Source organism: Lissotriton helveticus, chromosome 1_1 (genome assembly GCF_964261635.1).
Source record: "Lissotriton helveticus chromosome 1_1, aLisHel1.1, whole genome shotgun sequence".
NCBI lineage: Eukaryota > Metazoa > Chordata > Amphibia > Caudata > Salamandridae > Lissotriton > Lissotriton helveticus.
Genome location: NC_136057.1, coordinates 570,588,782 through 570,608,647, shown reverse-complemented (window position 1 = coordinate 570,608,647; position 19,866 = coordinate 570,588,782). Strand labels below are relative to the sequence as shown.

The window sequence follows — 19,866 nt, the reverse complement described above, 5'->3', positions numbered from 1 at the left end:
TGTGTCAATGGATTATATGATACTCTGTATTTTACAAAGAGTGATGAAAGATTTTACTAGTGTATGAAAAGGTGTATGTGATTGTCACGTGGATGATGTCATCAGTGATGTCATCATTGATGTCATTTGAGATGTCATCAGCGATGTCACTGACCATGTCATGAATGATGTAATATGTGACATCATCAGCAGTGGATTGCGGGTGCGCGAAATATAGTTAGTACAACTAACTATATAGGAGCAATTTCAATGGTTTTGTATGAGTGAAATGTCCAGCTAACTATAACACCCCTAAAACTTATAGTTTTTTGAGTGAATTTCAAAGGTTTTTTAAATGCTAATTCCTAACTATATAAGGCCTGAAACCTATGGTGTTTTCAGTGAATTTGCAAGGTTTTTTAAATGCTAATTCCTAACTATATAATGCCTGAAACCTATAGTTTTTTCAGTGAATTTGCAAGGTTTTTTAAATGCTAATTCCTAACTATATAAGGCCTGAAACCTATGTTTTTTAATTGAATATGCAAGTTTTTTAAATGCTAATTCATAACTATATAAGGCCTGAAACCTACGGTTTTTTCGATGAATTTCAACGGTTTTTTAAACGACAATTTTTAAATGTATTAATTTTTTTTTTTTTATACTGATTTACTACATTTTTGCAGGCAGGTGTTCAGAGGGCACGCCTCCTTTTTACAACACTCTGCAGCGCAACCCCTGGCGCGTTTGCAGAGGAGGAACTAATTCCCCTGGCATACTGGGGGTCCCTGGGGGGCAAGTAGCCCACCAGGAGCCTCCAGTATAAGCCAGGGGGCAGCATTGCAGAGAGATGTAATGAGGCCACACCCTTTTTACACCTCTCTGCAACGCAGCCCCCGGGCGTGTTTGCAGAGGGGGAACTATTTCCCCTTGCATACTGGGGGTCCCTGGGGGTCAACTAGCCCACCTGGAACCTGCAGTATGCGCCAGGGGGCTGCATTGCAGAGAGGTGTAATGAGGCCAGACTCTTTTTTACACCTCTCTGCAGCGCAACCCCTGGCATGGTTGCAGAGTAGGAACTAATTCCCCTTGCATAATGGGGGTCCTTGGGGGCCAACTAGCCCACCAGGAGCCTCCAGTATGCGCCAAGGGGCTGTGTTGCATTGTCCCGGGGGCGTCAGTCCCCAGGGAAGTGTGGGGGGGATGGTGGACCCCCCCACACTTCTTTATCACTATGCCCCTGCGATTTTGCCCCCCCCCGTGGGGTAATTTTTTTTAAAACAGACCAGGTTTTAAAAAAAAAATGTGGTCCTTTTTTGTCCTTTTGGGACCACCTGGGCAGGCCTAGGGTGTCAGGGTCTATCTACCCTGCCCCCTTTTTGTGTTCTACACGTTTGTTTTTTTGCTTTCTTTTGCCTTTGTCTATCGAGCACAAGATGGATGCCAACACTTCCTGGTTAGAAGTGTTGACAGCCAATGAGCATGCAGCTTTCTCAGGAAGGCATGCTGATTGGCTGCCACTGTCTGTCAACACTAGCACAAGATGGATGCCAACACTTCCTGGTTAGAAGTGTTGACAGCCAATGAGCATGCAGCTTTCTCGGGAAGGCATGCTGATTGGCTGCCACTGTCTGTCAATACTCCAAACCAGGAAGTGTTGGCAGCCATCTTGTGCCTTGGTAGAACGAAGACACAAGAAAGCAGTGAAACAAAGGTGCAAAACATGCAAAGGGAGCAGGGTAGAAGCACCCTGACCCCCTAGGCCTGCTCAGGTGGTCCCACAAGGACCCCCCAGGCCCCCAATTTGTTTTTTTTTAAATAGCGATATTCCGAACGATTGAAAATGACTTTTCTTGAGAAACATTTGGATTTGGATTATCATGTCCTATACTTTGGAATTTTTGAAAGACTGACTTTGAGGATGCTATAAATTACTCAAGTCTCCCCGAATTGTGTGGGTAAAAGTGAACCTAGTCACTTTGAATAAGAATGTACTTACGTCTCGTCTAACATTTGGAAGAAATATCTAGTTATATGACAACAGGATACCAACATACCTTGAAGGAAATAAGAACGCCCTGAAGAAGTTCTATTGTACAGAACGAAACGCGTCGGCTGGCTGTGGTACATAAACTTAAGGAAAATAAAAGCATTTGAATATACACCAAGATTCAGCGCTTCAATAAGGACTCTAAGTGATATGATTTGATTGGACTTGTTGTGCAAGTGGTGCTGTGCCAAACTTTGGAATATTCTCCACTACTCTCTACTACTCACTCTCTACTACTCCACTACTCTCTAATACTCACTCTCTACTACTCATTCTTTACTACTCTACTACTCTCTACTACTCTCTCTCTACTACTCACTCCCTACTACTCACTATCTACTACTCTCTACTACTCACTCTCTACTACTCTCTACTCTCTACTACTCACTCTTTACTACTCTCTCTCTACTACTCACTCTCTACTACTCTCTCTACTACTCACTCTCTACTACTCTCTCTCTACTACACTCTACTACTTGCTCTCTACTACTCCCTACTACTCACGCTCTACTACTTTCTCTCTACTACTCTCTACTATTCCCTCTACTACTCACTCTCTACTACTCTCTACTATTCTCTCTCTCTCTGCTACTCACTCTCTACTACTCACTCTCTACTACTCTCTACTACTCACTCTCTACTACTCACTCTCTACTATTCTCTACTACTTACTCTTTACTACTCTCTACTACTCACTCTCTACTGCTCTCTACTACTCACTCTGCTACTTACTCTCTACTACTCTCTACTACTCACTCTCTACTACTCACTCTCTACTACTCTCTACTACTCACTCTACTACTCTCTACTACTCACTCTCTGCTACTTTCTCTACTGCTCTCTACTACTCTCTACTACTCACTCTCTACTCTCTATTACTCACTCTCTACTCTCTACCTCTCTACCTCTCTCTACTAGTCTCTACCTCTCTACCTCTACCTCTCTACCTCTACCTCTCTATCTTTACCTCTCTACCTCTCTCTACAGGCACACATATACACATATATATATGCATATATATGCATATGCATTTATATATATGTATGTGTACATATATATATACATACATATATAAACATATATAATCTGCATATCTATATAAATACAAATATAAATGCATGCATCCATATACATATATGCATACCGGGTAGAGCACATTGTGGTTCATCCCCTGCTCTATGGACTCTTTGGTCGACGTGGTTGTGACGGTATTGGGGGACCGGAGGAGGCACTGGAAAGTTGGCATACCAAAGCGGGATTTCGATCACAGCATCCGAAGGGGCTCACGCTGTTCCCTGCCCCCCCCCCCCCCGTAATGACATTGTCACCACTTACACCATTCTCCTGCACCATGGCTCCCAGTTTCCATCACGCTGCATTCTGGAAATGCAGTCCTGCGCTACACTCGGGACTGCACACAGGTGCGGGGAATACACCACAAAGGGGCCGGAGTTGGCTTGCACTAGCAAGCGTTCAAATGAGGGACTTACTTGCAGCCTGACATTTCACTGGTAGGACGCTTTGGGCGCTGAGGAAGGCGGATAGGCTGCCGAAATGCATTCGCATCTGTGTCAATAAACCAGTGTTTCCTACCGTTTCCTCCTGGGTCGCTGTCTTCTTTCGTTTGGAAGGAGGTTTGTGCATATATGCATACATATGCATGTTATTTACATGAAAGTTTGAAAAACACTAATAAAAGCAAAGCTAAAAAGCCACCTCATTACAAACAGAATGGCTTTAACTTAAACGAGGGCGAGATCTATTGCATTTTCAATGCGTGTTTACTTTGGTTCCATCAAGGAGGCATTCAGATGTGTCACACATTTGCCATAAATTCTGAATGTTAGCACTCTAGTTGCTCATTAGATCACTGTAGTAAAGCTACTGCTCACCAGGGAAGTCTGCTGCTGGTATTCAAAGTGTATGTTTCAGTCTGCATGTCAGAATTTTTTTTAAATAAATAGAAGAGGATTTGAGAAGTCACTCAAAATGTGCCCTAATTTTTATTTCTGAAGCACTACTCATACTTTCTATGGCAAAATGAACCCCCTCATTTTGTTCCTTTTTAAATTAATTGTTTTCAGACTTACCACTTCATTCCAATCAAGATGGCTTCTGGTGTGCCATACTTTTGTCATAAGTAAGACTGTTAGCGCACTATTTGTTCTTTAGAACACTCTGGGACATTCTGTCATTGGGCTATACTTGGGCTACATCTGGGTGATATTTGGGCTACATTTGGGCTCTTTTGTCTCTGGTGGCCATCTTGGGAGACAGCATGTCAGAATTTTTTTATGAAATAGAAGAGGATTTGATAAGTCACTCAAAATGTGCCCTAATTTTTCTTTCTGCAGCACTAATCATACTTTCTATTGCAAAATATACCCCCTCATTTTGTTCCTTTTTAAATTAAACGTTTTAAGAGTTACCACTTCATTCCAATCAAGATGGCTTCAGGTGTGCCATACCTTTATAATAAGTAGGACTGTTAGCGCTCTAGTTGTTCTTTAGAACACTCTGGGAATCCCTTTCCAAACCACTGTGGGAAAAGCATGAGATAATAGTTTTCTTTCAAACATGATTCATGATATCCCAACAGAAGGCTTTTTCACATGGTAAAATCACCTTGGAACACACCATAATTCCTAAAATGAGTATGGTACCATCAACAAATGATTTATAATGTAACTAAAGTCCTAAAACCTTCTATTAACTGCAATGCTTTTTAATGAGGTGCTATCATGTATATTGGTCCCAAGATGGCTGCCAACACTTCTTGGATGAAGTGCTGACAGCCAATCAGATCTCACGATGAGATGTGTGGTTAGGCTCCGCCCAGATATATATATATTTTTCCTTTTGATTTTCTCAGGGACTACTGGAGGGATTTACACCATTTAAACAAAAGGCACTTCTGCGTACCAGTCTCTAACATTTTGGCAAGTTTGGTGTAATTCCATTCAGCGGTTCGGGCTGTAGCCGTGTCTGAATGTCCTATGGAAATTAACATGGGAAAAACACGTTTTGGGACCCCCCTTTTTTCTCAGCCCCTGCTTGACGAATCCCCCCGACACTTTCAGTGAAGGAGCGGAGCAGAGCTGGCCTAAATTTTAGAAAATTACACGCAAATTCCTCAACCGGCACCAAAGTTATTCCCAATAGAATGTTGCGGATTTCCGATGGAAACTAGGTCCTAACTATGTATACCTACTGGCGACCGCCAGTAGGTAATATATATATATATATATATATATATATATATATATATATATATATATATATATATATATATTATATATATATATATATATATATATATATATATATATATATATATATATATATATATATATATATATATAATGCTTCACAATCCTCTCTTTTATCCAAAAGGAAGACAGCACTCACAGGATTCGTATCCGTTGTGTTTATTTCATAAACGGACAGACGCGTTTCGGAGAAATTCCTTCCTCGGTGTCAATACATAAAGAGCTGTGCGATGCCATTTTAAGCTGCATTTGCATTTTGCCATGGACATCCTAGAAGGACTGCATTTGCGTTACTTAGCGTGCACCATTTTGGGAGTATTTCTTTCCCGACCTTTCATAGTTTCATATAACTCATATTTCACAATACAGAAATACAGAGAAACTAATTCATTTTTGCAATTACAATTTCTATCTGTGAAATGTTTGATCTCGCCGTGGATCGGCATTTGCAATCTCTAACATGAGATTGCTTGCTCCCTCCATGAGTCAATGGATTGCAGACTTAAACTGATATTATAAATTCCAAATACAATAACAACAGTTACACTTTCCTAATTCATACTGTTTTGTTAGGGTGAAGTAGAGGATAACGCCCATCATTTTGGGAGTATTTCTACCTAGTCAACAATTCTAGCCTTTAATAACAACTTTAAAACCAGCTAGATGCAGGCTTTACACGATTGTGTCGTACTTAGTACACTCGTAATTCTAATTTGTTGAATAACACATTATTGCCGTGGATCAGCAGTTGCAACCCCAATCCTGAGGTTGCATGTCCTCTCGATACCCTGTTCTCTACAGTCATTCCATTCCTATGCGCACCACTCAATACATATTATCCAGAAAAAACTGGAATGATACAGTTACCATTTAGCTTCCCAAATGGACCGACATTTCCTCTCCACTGTTTAGACCATTGGGGGATTTAGTTTGCAGATCAACAATATACCGGGATTCTAACCTCCTTAGTTTTAAGGTTCTGTCACCTCCCCTGACACATATTGGTACACAGTCTACACAGAAGTACTGCAACAGGTCTCTGTTGCTCTTGTGTTTAATTGAGAAATGTCGCGCCACCGGATAGGTAAATTCCCTTTTAACAATGGCTCGCATATGCTCCAATATTCTCAGTTTAACACAATTGATTGTACTCCCTATGTATCTGAGGCCCCACGGGCACCTCAAACAGTATACTGCATAGGTCGTTTGGCATGACATGAATTTATTGATGATCTTCCCTTCTTTCATGACATTGACTTCATATGACAATACCCTCCTGCTAAAGGTGCACGCTTTACATCTCCCACAAGGGAAGAATCCTTTCATTTCTTGTAGTGTTCCTTTTCTGGTGGTAATATCATCTAGATGGCTATGTACCAAACTGTCTTTGAGAGACCGGGCCTTCCTAAAGGTAATTAAAGGAGCTGCTGGCACGTCAGCACCAATGATGGTGTCAGTTTTTAACACGTGCCAGTTTTTTCTCATAATCTGCCTTAAACTGTCAGCGTCGTGTGAAAATGTAGTAATCATTCAAAATTTTTCATTATTGCCTTTCTGTGTATTTTGCTTTAATAGGTCCTCCCTTGTAACTTTTTCACTTTTTTCAGAGTGTTCTCTAAGAGCTCAGGGTTATAGCCCCTTGCTGCAAATCTTTTTAGGCTGTCCGAGGCCGCTACTTTGAAGTCACCCTCCCTGGAGCAGTTACGCTTCAATCTCAGAAGCTCTCCATAAGGAATGCTATTCTTTAGGTTTTGTGGATGACTGATTGTCGCATGAAGCGTGCTGTTCCCAGCAGGTGGTTTACTGAACAAAGCAGTCGTGATTTTCCCTTCCTGTATTTCTACTCTTAGGTCCAAGTAGTTTGCTGCCACCAAACTAATCTCACCTGAGAATCGTAGATTAATGTTGTTATCATTCAGGAGCCTTACATATTCCTCTGCTTCACTGACTGAGCCATTCCAGACCGAAAACATTTCACAGCTAGAAATTGTAATTGCAGAAATTAATTAGTTTGTTTGTATTTTTGTATTGTGAAATATGAGTTATATGAAATTATAAAAGGTCGGGAAAGAAATACTCACAAAATGGCGCGTGCTAAGTAACACGAATGCAGTCCTTCTATGATGTCCATGGCGAAATGCATATGCAGCTTAAAATGGCGTCGCACCGCGCGTTATGTATTGACACCAAGGAAGGAGTTTCTCCGAAACGCGTCTGTCTGTTTATGAAATAAACACCGCGGCATAAGATTCCTGTGAGTGCTGTCTCCCTTTTGGATAAAAGAGAGGATTGTGAAGCATAATATGGATGCGGGACGCCACCGCGACACAGCACCCGCCCTAGAAGTGACTCGTTTGTTTGGGTGGGTCTAGATGGTCTTGTCTTTTTGAATCTCAGGATGGTGGTGTCCTGTAGGGCTCCTGGATCACTTGGACTTCTTAATTGGATGAGGCTGTCTGATTTCTTCGTTTCAGCAGCCGCCGTCTCCTTGTTCGATTGTGTGGGTCCAATTTGCTTCCGACCCGGACCCGGACAATCGAACAAGGAGACAGCGCTGCTGAAACGAAAACATCAGACAGCCTCATCCAATTAAGAAGTCCAAGTAATCCAGGAGCCCTACAGGACACCACCATCCTGAGATTCAAACAGACAAGACCATCTAGACCCAGGCGATTTGCGCCTGTAGGACCACAAGGAATACAAGTGAAAGAATGAGCTGAATGAACAACGAGAGTCATTTGGTCCTGAAGAGAATTACCCATGCTTGGAATTCGAAACGCGTCTACCACGTTCTGTTTAGGCCAATCGAGTCAAGTTATCGTCGAAACATTTCTGATTTGTGTATTTTTGGATGGCCTATTGTTAAATATTCAAATACAGTTTATATAGCGGTTATTTCTGAAATTTTAATTGTATCTGAAGAAGCTGTTTGTTTGAATGGGTGAAGAAGTTGTTGTTTCAGTATGAATGGCGCACCAGTGTGAGTCTGAAGGATAAAAGGTTGTGTAAAGTGAGTTGAAATGGTGATATGAATGGTGTGGAATAAAGTGTGAGAGTTTTTCTTTAGGGATTTAAGTAAAGTATGGTTTATAACTATTGACATTTTTGTAGAGGTGTCCAGAGTTTATAGAAAAAATTGTAAAGTTGAAAAATAAATAGATTGATGCAAACTGAAAGATTGGTTTAGAAGGAGTGGTTTAATTCTGTTTCTTCTACCGCAATAGCCCCATAAAAGTGGCAGCACTGGCAATTGTAGTTTTTCATTGTGATATTGGCGCAGCCTTGCTGCGAATTAGCCAAACCCTCTCTTTGATAATTCAAAAATCACTTCAGACATCTAGCGCAGTGGGATTAAGTGTGGGCATAAAACATACTTAGCCAAACATTACATCCTGTGTTGCCTTAATAATATAAAATTGTCACTTTGAAAAACAATGCTGCTAAACACTACAATACATGACTCATAGTTGCTGTCATTTTCCCGGAAAGCTCACCCGAGCTGAAGATTGATATGTATCAATCCACCTTCTGACCCTAACTCCCCATGTTCATAGATGCAATGGTAATGTCACATTCCTAATATCACCTGGCATGGGGCCCAGGTAAACACATTGTCCTCTCAGGGTTATATTTCATGACTGCAAGTAAATGTAAAACCCAAAGTCAGAATCGGTCGAGCACGTGCTCCAACCCCCACAGGACTACTGATCCCACAATTCTACTGAAAATGTTATTGCTTAGGGAATATAGTCATTAGGAGATTGTTGCTGCAGGGTATATGTCACAGGTATTCATTACCGGGGCAGAAATGCATGATTTTTAAATAACGTTAGCCGCCAGCATTAAAAATAAAATCCAAACATGGCACAACCTCGGGATTGAGGTGGATTCATTCTCAAAATCGATTATGCCAAAACCACCTCACCGCTTCAGTGTTTTGCGTCTACGGTGCCCAATTACCACCTGGTGTCAGTCTTCGGGGCAAGGCATTTCTTGCTGGTAAAAACACAGATCCCATGCTGGCAGTCACACATATATATATATATATATATATATACATATATGTATATATATATATATATATATATATATATATATATATATATACATATGGTCCAGCAAATTAGTCCTTTAACGGGGGCACGGAGATCAGCTGGTGCTCACGGCGAGAGAAGGACTACTCTCGCAAATTATATCCCTGTAATTTGTAAAAATATATGGCACTCCACTTGGATTATTAAACTGTTTATTCATGCCACCACTTTCCTCCACTTACGCGTTTCGACCAACAAGGTCTTGATCACAGTAGTAAAAACCACTGTGATCAAGACCTTATACATATAATCGACCAAAAGTATCAGACAGCACTCTCCAGAGAGTTTTCTTTCTTTTATTTGTTAAGCCATCCTTACTTCCTTACTCCACCTACAACGTTTCAACAAAACTGGTCTTGATCATTGTATATGGCCATGTACCGTGATCAAGACCAGTTTGGTTGAAACGCGTAGGTGGAGTAAGGATGGCTTAGCAAATAAAAGAAAGAAAACCCTCTAGAGAGTGCTGCGTGATACTTTGGTGGAAAACATATGTTCAAGGACTAGTCCAGCCTTGCAGTAAGCACCAGCTAATTTGTGCGCCCATCGTCATTTGGACTGTTTTTGTTGGCGCTTATATAAATCCAAGTGTATCTCATACAAGGTTTTAAAAAATAAAGACTTACCAATTTCAAAGCTTGAATCAATGAGCCCAGCAATAGATGCAGAAATATGAAATCTTCTCTCGAGTTGTGTGATCATACTTTTTGAGTTAGCTCCTGACATTCCTTTTGCCATGTAGCTAAAAGATAGAGCCATAAGAAACACCTAAAAATAATAGGATGTGTTACAGAAAACAATTCTATTGATCAAAATATTTGAGCTCTTACAGACAAAGTTCAACAATTGATAAGAGTTTAAAGAGTTAAAACAGCAGCTGTCAGACCTGCGTTCATTCAGTATGGCAGATTATATGTGTGAATGACTCCCGAACATGATTGTAAAACAGGGACCAACTGTCAAAGAAATCCTTGACACTTCACAAAAATTAAATGGCCAAGTGAACTCAGAAAATTCTCTTACTGATTTGAACACAAAGTTCTTCTGAACCAACAATACTATGAATTGTTGAGAATTTTTCAGACATCTTTGACCCTCACAACTGCTCTTTTCCCCATGAGAATGGGAAGTAGACCCCTTAGCATTTGTGTAAATGATATCCTTCGGGTATTAACAGGCTAGCAGAATTGGTGGAAAGCCTACATTTAACACAAAATATTTATCAATAGCCTCAGCTGCACATATTTAGAACAAGTCGTCTTCTTTGCACGTCTTGCTCTTGGTATGTTTATATATGTAGATGGACCGAGTTGTTTAGTATTATTTGGAGTTTAACATTTAAAGGAAGTACAAATTGACCCCTGAGTGTGTCACAAAAATTCACAATACTATTGGAAAGGTCTACATTTATAAGGAAGATTGCACTGTCAGCAAATGTAAACGTATATACAAATAGCAGAAGAAATACAGGTTATATCGTGAGAGTACCAAAAAATGCCTATTTCACAAACCTTGTTAAAAGAATTGACTTTGAGGAAAATGTAATTTTTTAGCCTCAAATCTAGGATTTGAGTTATATACACACAATGTATCGATTTTGTCATTGCTGTATATATGAATGTTCACATTGGGTGACTGAATACATTTCTTGAAGCCAAATAAAGGTAATATGGACGGGTGTCTCAAACTTGAAAGTTACAAAAGAAAACCTGCCCATCTAAAGCTATCTTTCTGTGGATGAAGCTCTAAAACTTGTAAAAAAATTAGTTTGCTGGTTGACTGGAGTGTAAGCCCTGGTCAAGCAGCAACCACAATCGTAATCAGGGTGAGGCACAAACTATTCCTAAATTAATATGTGCTTAACCCTCTGGTAGCTTGGCACAGATCAGTCAGGCTTAACTTAGAGGAAATGTATAAAGTATTTGTGCAACACTTCAAGCAGTGTTAAAGTGAAAGCACCACACAAAAGGGTTCCCACACCGTGTTACAAAATAAAACTTTCTTTAATAAATAAAACAAGTACAAATTGACACAAATCCAATCAGTAGATAAGGACATATGGAATTTTAAAGGTTTTATTAAAATAGCACCAAAAAGCACCAAGCGCCAACTGTGGATATCTGGTTGCGCCAGACCGAGACAAAGTCTCAAATTCTGGCCAACCATGATGGAGTACAGACCAGCTTCCGGGACCCAGTTAGGCTTGCTAAACAGAGTACCTAAACGTTGGTTTGCGGAGCATTGCGAGTATCCGCATCAAAGATGTGTTGCACAGCCAAAGTGATTCATCAGCTCCCAGATACAGCAAGGCTGCAATGCAAGGGCCTTCATCGTTGTACAGGAACCCATTGATGGGGCTTGCATTGGGAAGTCAGGAGTTGAGGAAGTGGTGAGCAGTGGGGGCGATGCCTTTGTTCTGATGATCTGTGTGACTGCAATGTGAAGTCTGTCATTGTCGTCGAGGCTGTCATCGACGAGGAATGCAAGGGCATGCACCACGGATGCATCGCTCAGTGGTGGTTCTGATTGAGCTGTGAAGGCAAAGCAGGTCTTTGCAACAGGTCCAATCCATGCAGCAGTCGTGATGCGTCACTTCTGCTCAGGTTGTGCTGCAAAACAAAGGAGATGCGTAATTCTGCTGGATCCTTAGAGGCAGACAGAGCACTTTAAACCCCCTTCTAAGGACTAGAGCAGCACCAATTGGAAGGGTAGGCTCACAGATGGCAGAGCTTAGGTGAAGGTGCAACTTTTTTGGAAGCCTATTGTGTCCCGGAGGCTTCAGATCAGGAGGCCAGCCAACGTATTGGTGTCACTTTGGGTTTTGTATTCAAGAGATGCAGGTCCAGTCCTTCTCACCCAGACAAGAGGGCAGGAGGCAGCAAGTCAGCAGAGCAGGACAGCAGTCCTTCAGAGCAGCAGTCCAGCAGAGTGGCAGTCCTTTCAACAGCTAAGCAGTCCTCCTTCCTGGAAGAGTATCCAGGGGTCCAGACGTGTACTGAAGAGGTGGTGTCTGAGGTCCAGTTTCTTATACCCAGTTGTTCCTTTCAAGTGTTGGGGAAGTTTTTATAGGGAGACATTTAAAGTGCACATGTGCCGTGCCTTACTGGTCCTGGCTACAGACTAACTACAGGGGGTATGCAGTCCTTCATGTGGAGCCAGGACACACCACTTTTTGGAGTGTAAATTGGGCTGGCCCAAGCTCCTGCCTCCCATCCTGGTAGTGATGGCCCATCTAGTAACAACAAAGATACCCATTGTGTGTGGCTGTCCAGGAGGAATACACAAAGCTCAACTGTCAACTACATCCAGTCATGTTTTTTTTATTTACAGAGTTTTATATACTGCAAACTAGACCTGAGACATCGGGTATCAGAGCGCTTTATATGAGCACCAGTTTCCTTACAAACGGACACAATATTTTTGTTAGGCATGGGAATATTACATGATTTGCCCAGAATATAAATAATGAATGTGCAAATAAAGAGTTCTATAAAATACTCATTGAATTTCGCAAGTCACATTTCCTAGAAGGAACTCATCCTGTTACTCAACATTTCACAGACAAACTGGCTAATCATTACACGGACAAAGCATACACATTGGACTCGTACTTAAAACAGAAACAAAGCAACAGCACTAACCCTTGTACAGAACAACAATCCAAGAATACTCTAACCCAGCCTCTCTGTTCCTTCCAACACATCTCACGCAATGAATTTATGGACCTGGTCAAAGCAAGCAGGGATGACGGCGGCCCTTCTGACCCCTGTCCACCACTGTTGTATGTCGATTTAGATTCCGTATGGGTTTCCCGATTCATGCCCCTATATAGGTACATTTCACATTGCCCTTATATAGGCATAGAAATCCAGTCCTTATTTAGGCATAGCCCATGCTACCCAAATACAGGCATGGCTACTTACATCCGTTCATCTACGTCACAACAAGTTCTTGGAATATCAGACTCTTACGCCGTTAGGGACTTCCCTTTTGCTTGGATATTGATTTCTCCAAGAATTCATTTATTATGTATGCACATCTATTCCTTAGGGTTTCATTCATGACGTTCATATGCCCGACTTTACGTCAATGCTGGCACGTCTGGAGTGGGTAAGGGATAATATTCGCCATAGCTGAATAGGACGAAAAATCCTATGTATTAGTTTTTGGTTTGTTCAACGTTGAAGGATACAATGTTCCAAAATATTGTGCACCTTATCTTTGTTTCCTTGAAGTTTGCTCTGCAAACTTTCAGTCAACAAAATGGTAGACGAAGATAATCCCGGGTCCAGTGGAGCTGCAGGCAAAAACGCGGTATCAGCTTTCGATCTAACAGGTTTCCAAGAAACCGATGAGAATGCTGTAATCATTCCTCCTAATGTAAGGAAAGCCATCACTAAAAAACGTATAAAAGATGGCCTGACATCGAGAGGTGGTAGGGCAGTTTATGTGATAGAGACACATGAATATCACCAGACAGAGGTATTCTATTCATGGATAGTCTTCTCAGAAGCAAATCCAGTAACACATATGTTTCACTTCTACAAAGAAGATGATCCACCAAAGGAATACACTCCTTTCGAGGATATTGAAATTCCACTCACAAACCAGGAGCATGAGCTCTGGGTTAACGGTGCCCTAAAACATTTAAATCACATTACCAGGCTTGGTCCACTAGGTAGACCAGGAGATTGCATGGCCGGTTCTAGCCGGCTATACACCACATCCTGACATTAACGACTTGTCAGATGTAGCAATACTAGCTCAACTCAAAGAGTTAATCAGATTTTATAGACAATTAGTTCAATATGTAATGCGAACCCCTAAAGTCCAACCTGCAGTAGTTATTCCACAACATACCTCTCACCAGGGGAATACACTAAAAATCACACCAGACTTTACACTCAGTCATAGGTAAATTACCGACAAAACGTGAACAAATTCCATTCTGGATAGCAGTATTTCCTAATACTAGCCCTCATGGGAAACACAGAATTTTAACAATCTGTCTACCAATGAGGATCACACCACATCTGGAGGATTGCACCACATTGGGTACAGTCTTCACTTCAATCTACACTAAAATACATGGTGTTCAGTCAATGGTGGTAATAACAGACGTCCTGAAACAGATTCAAAACAAATACGGGGCAGAGCCTGCTTTAAATTTGGCTATGAAACTACTGAAAGATTTCAAACAGGTCTCGCCAATAATATTAGCTAATATTAAAGGAGAAGCAGCATCAGTGGTGATCCACCAGAAGTTAAGGGAATTTGAGGTAACAGAGCAACAACAAGAACTAGCCAGAATAATTGAAAAATCCTATGATGAATTAGGAAGAGACAGTCTGGGTGGGAAACCAGTTAAACCCCAACTGTCTGAAAGTCCTGAAAAGGTCTTTTCCAAAAACACTCCTACTCCTTCTAAAAAGAAGTGGGAAAATAGCAAGCAAACTTCTAAAGAGAAGCGTTCCTTAATAGCGAGGAGGTCTCCTCAAAAGCAGCCCTCTGAAAGGAGGTATAACCTCAGGAATAGGGATAATTTGAAAAAAACCTGATCGATATCAAGACACTCTCGTACCTTTCAGACTTCATCACAGAAATCCAAAAGAAGAGGACAGGCAGAAAACAAGGAAGAACGTGTAAAGTCCAAAGACAATCAACACGTTCAGAAGAATAAAAAAAACTAAATTTACCAAAAAGAAGGTAGCAGGTCTAGAAATCAGGCATGCCGAGAATCTTGAGGAAACAACTCAAGAACGGAGAATGGGCTCAGACAATGTTGGACAGCGCAGCAGAAGTCACAATAGCTCACCAGAACCTGAAGGGTCTTCTGAGGACAGTGGACTTGAATGAATTAATTTAAGTTGAAACTGCAGATGCCAGGGTTAGTTCTCCACATAAGTTATATCAAATAACACTCCGAATGGAGGGAGAGATACCAAAAAAATGAAAGCACTCTTTTGGTTGCGACTTTCTAAGGATTACGACATCCTTCTTGCTGAACATGACTGGCCACCAACATTTTTCAGGGAGCGCCCACATGGCTAAGACATCATTATGTGCCTGTAGAAATTGTGCAACGATGGCTGGTGGTGTGTGTGCCTGGTGGAAGTGTGCACTACCGGCTGGTGGTGTGTGTGCCTAATGAAACCGTGCAGTGACTGCTGGTGGTGTTTGTTTGCCTGGTGAAAGCGTGCACTGACGTCTGGTGGTGTTTGTGCTCGGTGAAAGTGTGCACTGATGGTTGGTGGTGTTTGTGCCTGGTGAAAGCATGCACTGACGACTGATGATGTCTCTGCCTGGTGACAGTGTGCACTGACTGCGTGGTTGTGTGTGTGTGTTGGTGTGTGTGTGTGTGGTTGTGTGTGTGTTTGTGTGTGTGTGCTTGTGTGTGTGTGCGTGTATTTGTGCTTGTGTGTATGCTTGTGAGTGTGTGTGTGTGGTTGTGTGTGTGTGGTTGTGTGTGGTTGTGTGGTTATGTGTGTGTGTGGTTGTGTGTGTGTGGTTGTGTGTATGGTTGTGTGTGTGTGTGGTTGTGTGTGTGTAGTTGTGTGTGTGGTTGTGTGTGTGTTTGTTTTGTGTGTGTGTGTGTGGTTGTATGTGTGGTTGTGTGTGGTTGTGTGTGGTTGTGTGTGTGGTTGTGTTTGTGGTTGTGTGTGGTTGTATGTGTGTTGTTGTGTGTGTGTGGTTGTTTTTGTGTGTGTGTGTGGTTGTGTGTGTGCGTGTGATTGTGTGTGTATGTGGTTGGGTGTGTGTGTGTGTGTGTGGTTGTGTATGTGCTTGTGTTTGTGTGTGGTTGTGTGTGTGGTTGTGCGTGGTTGTGGTTGTTTGTGGTTCTGTGTGTGGGTGTTTGTGGTTGTGTGTGTGGTTGTGGGTTTGGTTGTGGTTGTGTGTGTGGTTGTGTGGTTGTGTGAGTATGTTTATTCCTTGCTTACAATAGTGTCTCGCGCACACCTGCTGTGCCAATGTTGCTTTGGGTCTCGAATCAATGGCCCAAGAGAGGGGAAAACTGAAGCAGAGGAGTCACCTTAGCTTAGGCCTCAGAGAGATGACAGAGCAGGGGGGTGGGACTAAGGTTGAGGCCCAGGTTCTGACAAGATGAAGAAAGACTGCCTGCTTTGAGGGTAGATGCTGTCATTAGAAGAAAAGGTGCAGTGACACTGAGGCCCATGAGTGTGAGGAGCCCGCTGCATCACAGTTATGACTGCCATACTTTACAAAAGAGGCATGGAGGCTTATTTTCATTGCTAGCATTGTGGCAAAGGGCACCCCTGCTGCAAAGAGGCGAGCAACACATGGGAGCCAATTTTTTCTGCAAGAGACAGTCTCTGATGGCTAGGAATTGACAACCACTCATAAAACTTAGCTTATTATTTCTTTTTATGTTTTAAAGGAAATAGATGCACTGAGAAACCCACGTAGTGGTTTTGTAGTGCACATAGTCAAAATACCAGCAGTATCTGCCAGAGAAAACAAGGACATTGTGCTGGTTAACTAAACACTTATCAGGTCCCAAAGGCGTGACCTATTGGCTATGCCAATGCTTGTTGTTGCTTATGGCCACTTAGTTCATTGAAACTGTTCAAAAAATGAGAGCATGCATCAGTCAAATGTGGAGATATGCTAGTTAGAGCTTCATTTTTCAACAATCTCAAAAGAAATATGGATAAATGCCAATAAGAAAAAAATAAACACAGGGAGCAATGTACCATAAAACCGGAAACAGTAATATTTAAAATCAAAATTTGCTACTTGGATTTCCATTTCATTTGTGTTGACAGGGGAAATAGAGGGTGCAGTATCCAACCCGGTTCAAAAATTCTGTGACCATGTACAGCTCACCAGTCATTGTAACAAAAACCCAGATCATGTCAGTGAAACCTCCATGTCCATGTGTGCACATATATCGGCCATTTCAAACAGGTAAGTAGGCTCAGCTTCTCTGCCCTATAAACTTTGCGCACACACTACCTGAAAGACAGTGCAGTGTGGGCAGAGTCGGCTCACATGTACAGCATTAGTGAGACAAGCACAAACGCCATTTGCATGCGTTGCCACATTAAATTCAGTACTCTAGGCTTTGCACAAGCTCCTTTAATCGCATTACATTTAAAATAAATTCCATGCAGGGGGTGGACACAAGGCAGCCCAACAACACACTCCCTAATGAACATACCCTTAACAAGAGCATGCCCCGGTGCAATTATAGGGCAGTGCAAGCTAACTTGCAGACACCGAGGACAAGTATTCCCTCCTGTACATTTCTTCTTGTGCACTGCTTATAGGGTGGAATCTACCATTACAGCATAATACTCTGTCTGCATTTTCAGAATTACGTTCCCTTAACATCCTAATATTTAGGGAAGCCCTCAGCATCCAAGGACATCAGACAACACAATTGTCTGTCACCACATTTAAAAATAGATATTTCACAGAAATTAGAGAGTAGTCTATAAGAACGAACCTTTGTTTTTTTATTAATGTTTTTGGCTGTAGTGAAATCTCCCTCAAATTCACCATCAATAATCTAAAATGCAAGTTTTATGTTTTATTATTTTCTAACACCCTGATTGAATGATTTGTCTTGTCAATCGTCAGAGAGAAGATATTCCACAACCTATCATGACAGTTTCTAAAAGAAACATTAATGGACAAAATAATGTAAGGGTACCATATGCTGTTGTTCGGCGGTGGAAGGCAGATGGAAGAGACATCTTCCATCTACCCCGACCCTCCATTCTAGCTAGAAGCACTTCAATAAATGCACGTGATTGACACCAGCTTAAGAACTTTCAGTTTCCGAGATTTACTGTAAACAAATAATGACAACTGATCAACCATTTTTTATTGGGTATCATTACGACATATCAGGTTACTCGATAGACAGATCATTGATAGATTGGGCCAAGCAGTTGGAGCATTTCAGCAAAGGGACGTACACCAGAACCATTATTAGGTCACGGGTAGTCTAGCTAAAACAACAGATATGTTTAAGACCAACAAACCATGATGCAATCATTAGGGACTCTTGTCCACTTCACACACAACTAAACTCCCTAGGTCAACCGGCTCTTCTTCCTCACTAGAGGTCGATGTACCTAGATACCAGTGAAATGTACAAGACTGCAGTAACACTAGATCTCGCTACACCTGTACACAATGACAGATCCACCAGAGGTCATGGACAGGTCTGGGGTTACTCATGATCACATTCAAATGGGACATGGTGTGTTAGTTCATGCTGAACTAATAATAAAGCTGACTGCTCCAAGGCTACAGTGCTCAGTGAAGAAAAAAACGCAGTGGGCAAAAATGCAGCCCTGTGTAATTACCAGTAGCTGAGATTTATTCAAGCTTTCAATCCACACATTCGTTTTTTCTCAGTGTGGTTACCGCTAAACATGACAATTTGCACATATCAATTAGCATATTTACCTTTAAGGTAACCTGCAGTGAAAAATAGAAAACACTGCCCAAGTTGCACAAAAGCCTAATGTCCCATGCGTAATGGAGGCAGAAGCACCATATGACTGAAAGGTTATGTATCGGAACAGCAACTCGGAGATCACGCTCAGCCTGTGACCTGACGTGCGTGTCACTTGATGGTGTGTGCTTGCTAGGGATGCCTAAGAGATACGTTTCTCTAATGGGAATCGAGCGCTATCCTTTCTGGTTTACCTCACCTCACCTATGTATTTTCAAGGGTTCTTACAGGTGACGTGCAAGGGAATGTCAAAATTCAGAATATTTCCTTCTGATTCTGGAGTTGGCGGGGGCAATTTGGCATGTAAGGAATATAGAGAGAAGAGACTTTCAAGACTCAGTTAATAGAGAGAGCCAAGTCGCAAAAATGCGTGGTAACGCGCATGGTGTGCACGTGCGTCACTGCAAGTGCTACCTTGCGGGGATCAGCTTGCTATAATGCGCATGCGCGTGCGCGTGCATTCTTGTGCGCGTTCTAGCAAGCTAATCGCCGCATAGTAGCATTTCTCAGAGCCCGACTAAATGTCTCAGCCGAGACCAGCGCATGCGCTGGATCAGGACGACACCTAAAAATCATGTAGGATGGGATGAGGATTCACCTCACCATAAAATCCAATAAAAAAATCAACCAACTGCACAAATTCAGTACCCAGTTAAGCAAGAAGCTAAAAAACAGGTCAGGGAGATCTTAGATCAACTTGAATATCAATGGGTGATTGAAACATGCACTTCATCAATAAACAATCCTTTGTTTTCTGTCTCCAAACCAGACAATACATATCGTCTAGTATTGGATTACAGACATCTAAACTCTTGTTGCAAAACATTTTGCAGTGCAAAATGCACACAGTACGGCATTAATGAATACCATTGTGCGTAAAGAATATAAAACTACATTAGACATTTCGAATGGTTTCTTTTGTCAAAACATTGCACCAAAAAGTAGGTATTTGACAGTTTTCTCAATAATGGGGACACAATGTCACTT

At 41.6% G+C, this 19,866-nt stretch overlaps 1 protein-coding gene across 1 annotated transcript in view; it reads right to left on the bottom strand.

Annotated features, from left to right (window-relative positions):
- The window catches only part of LOC144813884 (solute carrier organic anion transporter family member 1A2-like), a 1,119,068-nt gene that overhangs the window by 978,168 nt on the left and 121,034 nt on the right, over positions 1-19,866 (bottom strand). Inside the window, exon 3 of the mRNA XM_078674060.1 lies at positions 10,019-10,160. Within this exon, the coding sequence (XP_078530186.1) occupies positions 10,019-10,160 (142 nt within the window). The remainder of the gene's footprint in view (positions 1-10,018; positions 10,161-19,866) is intronic.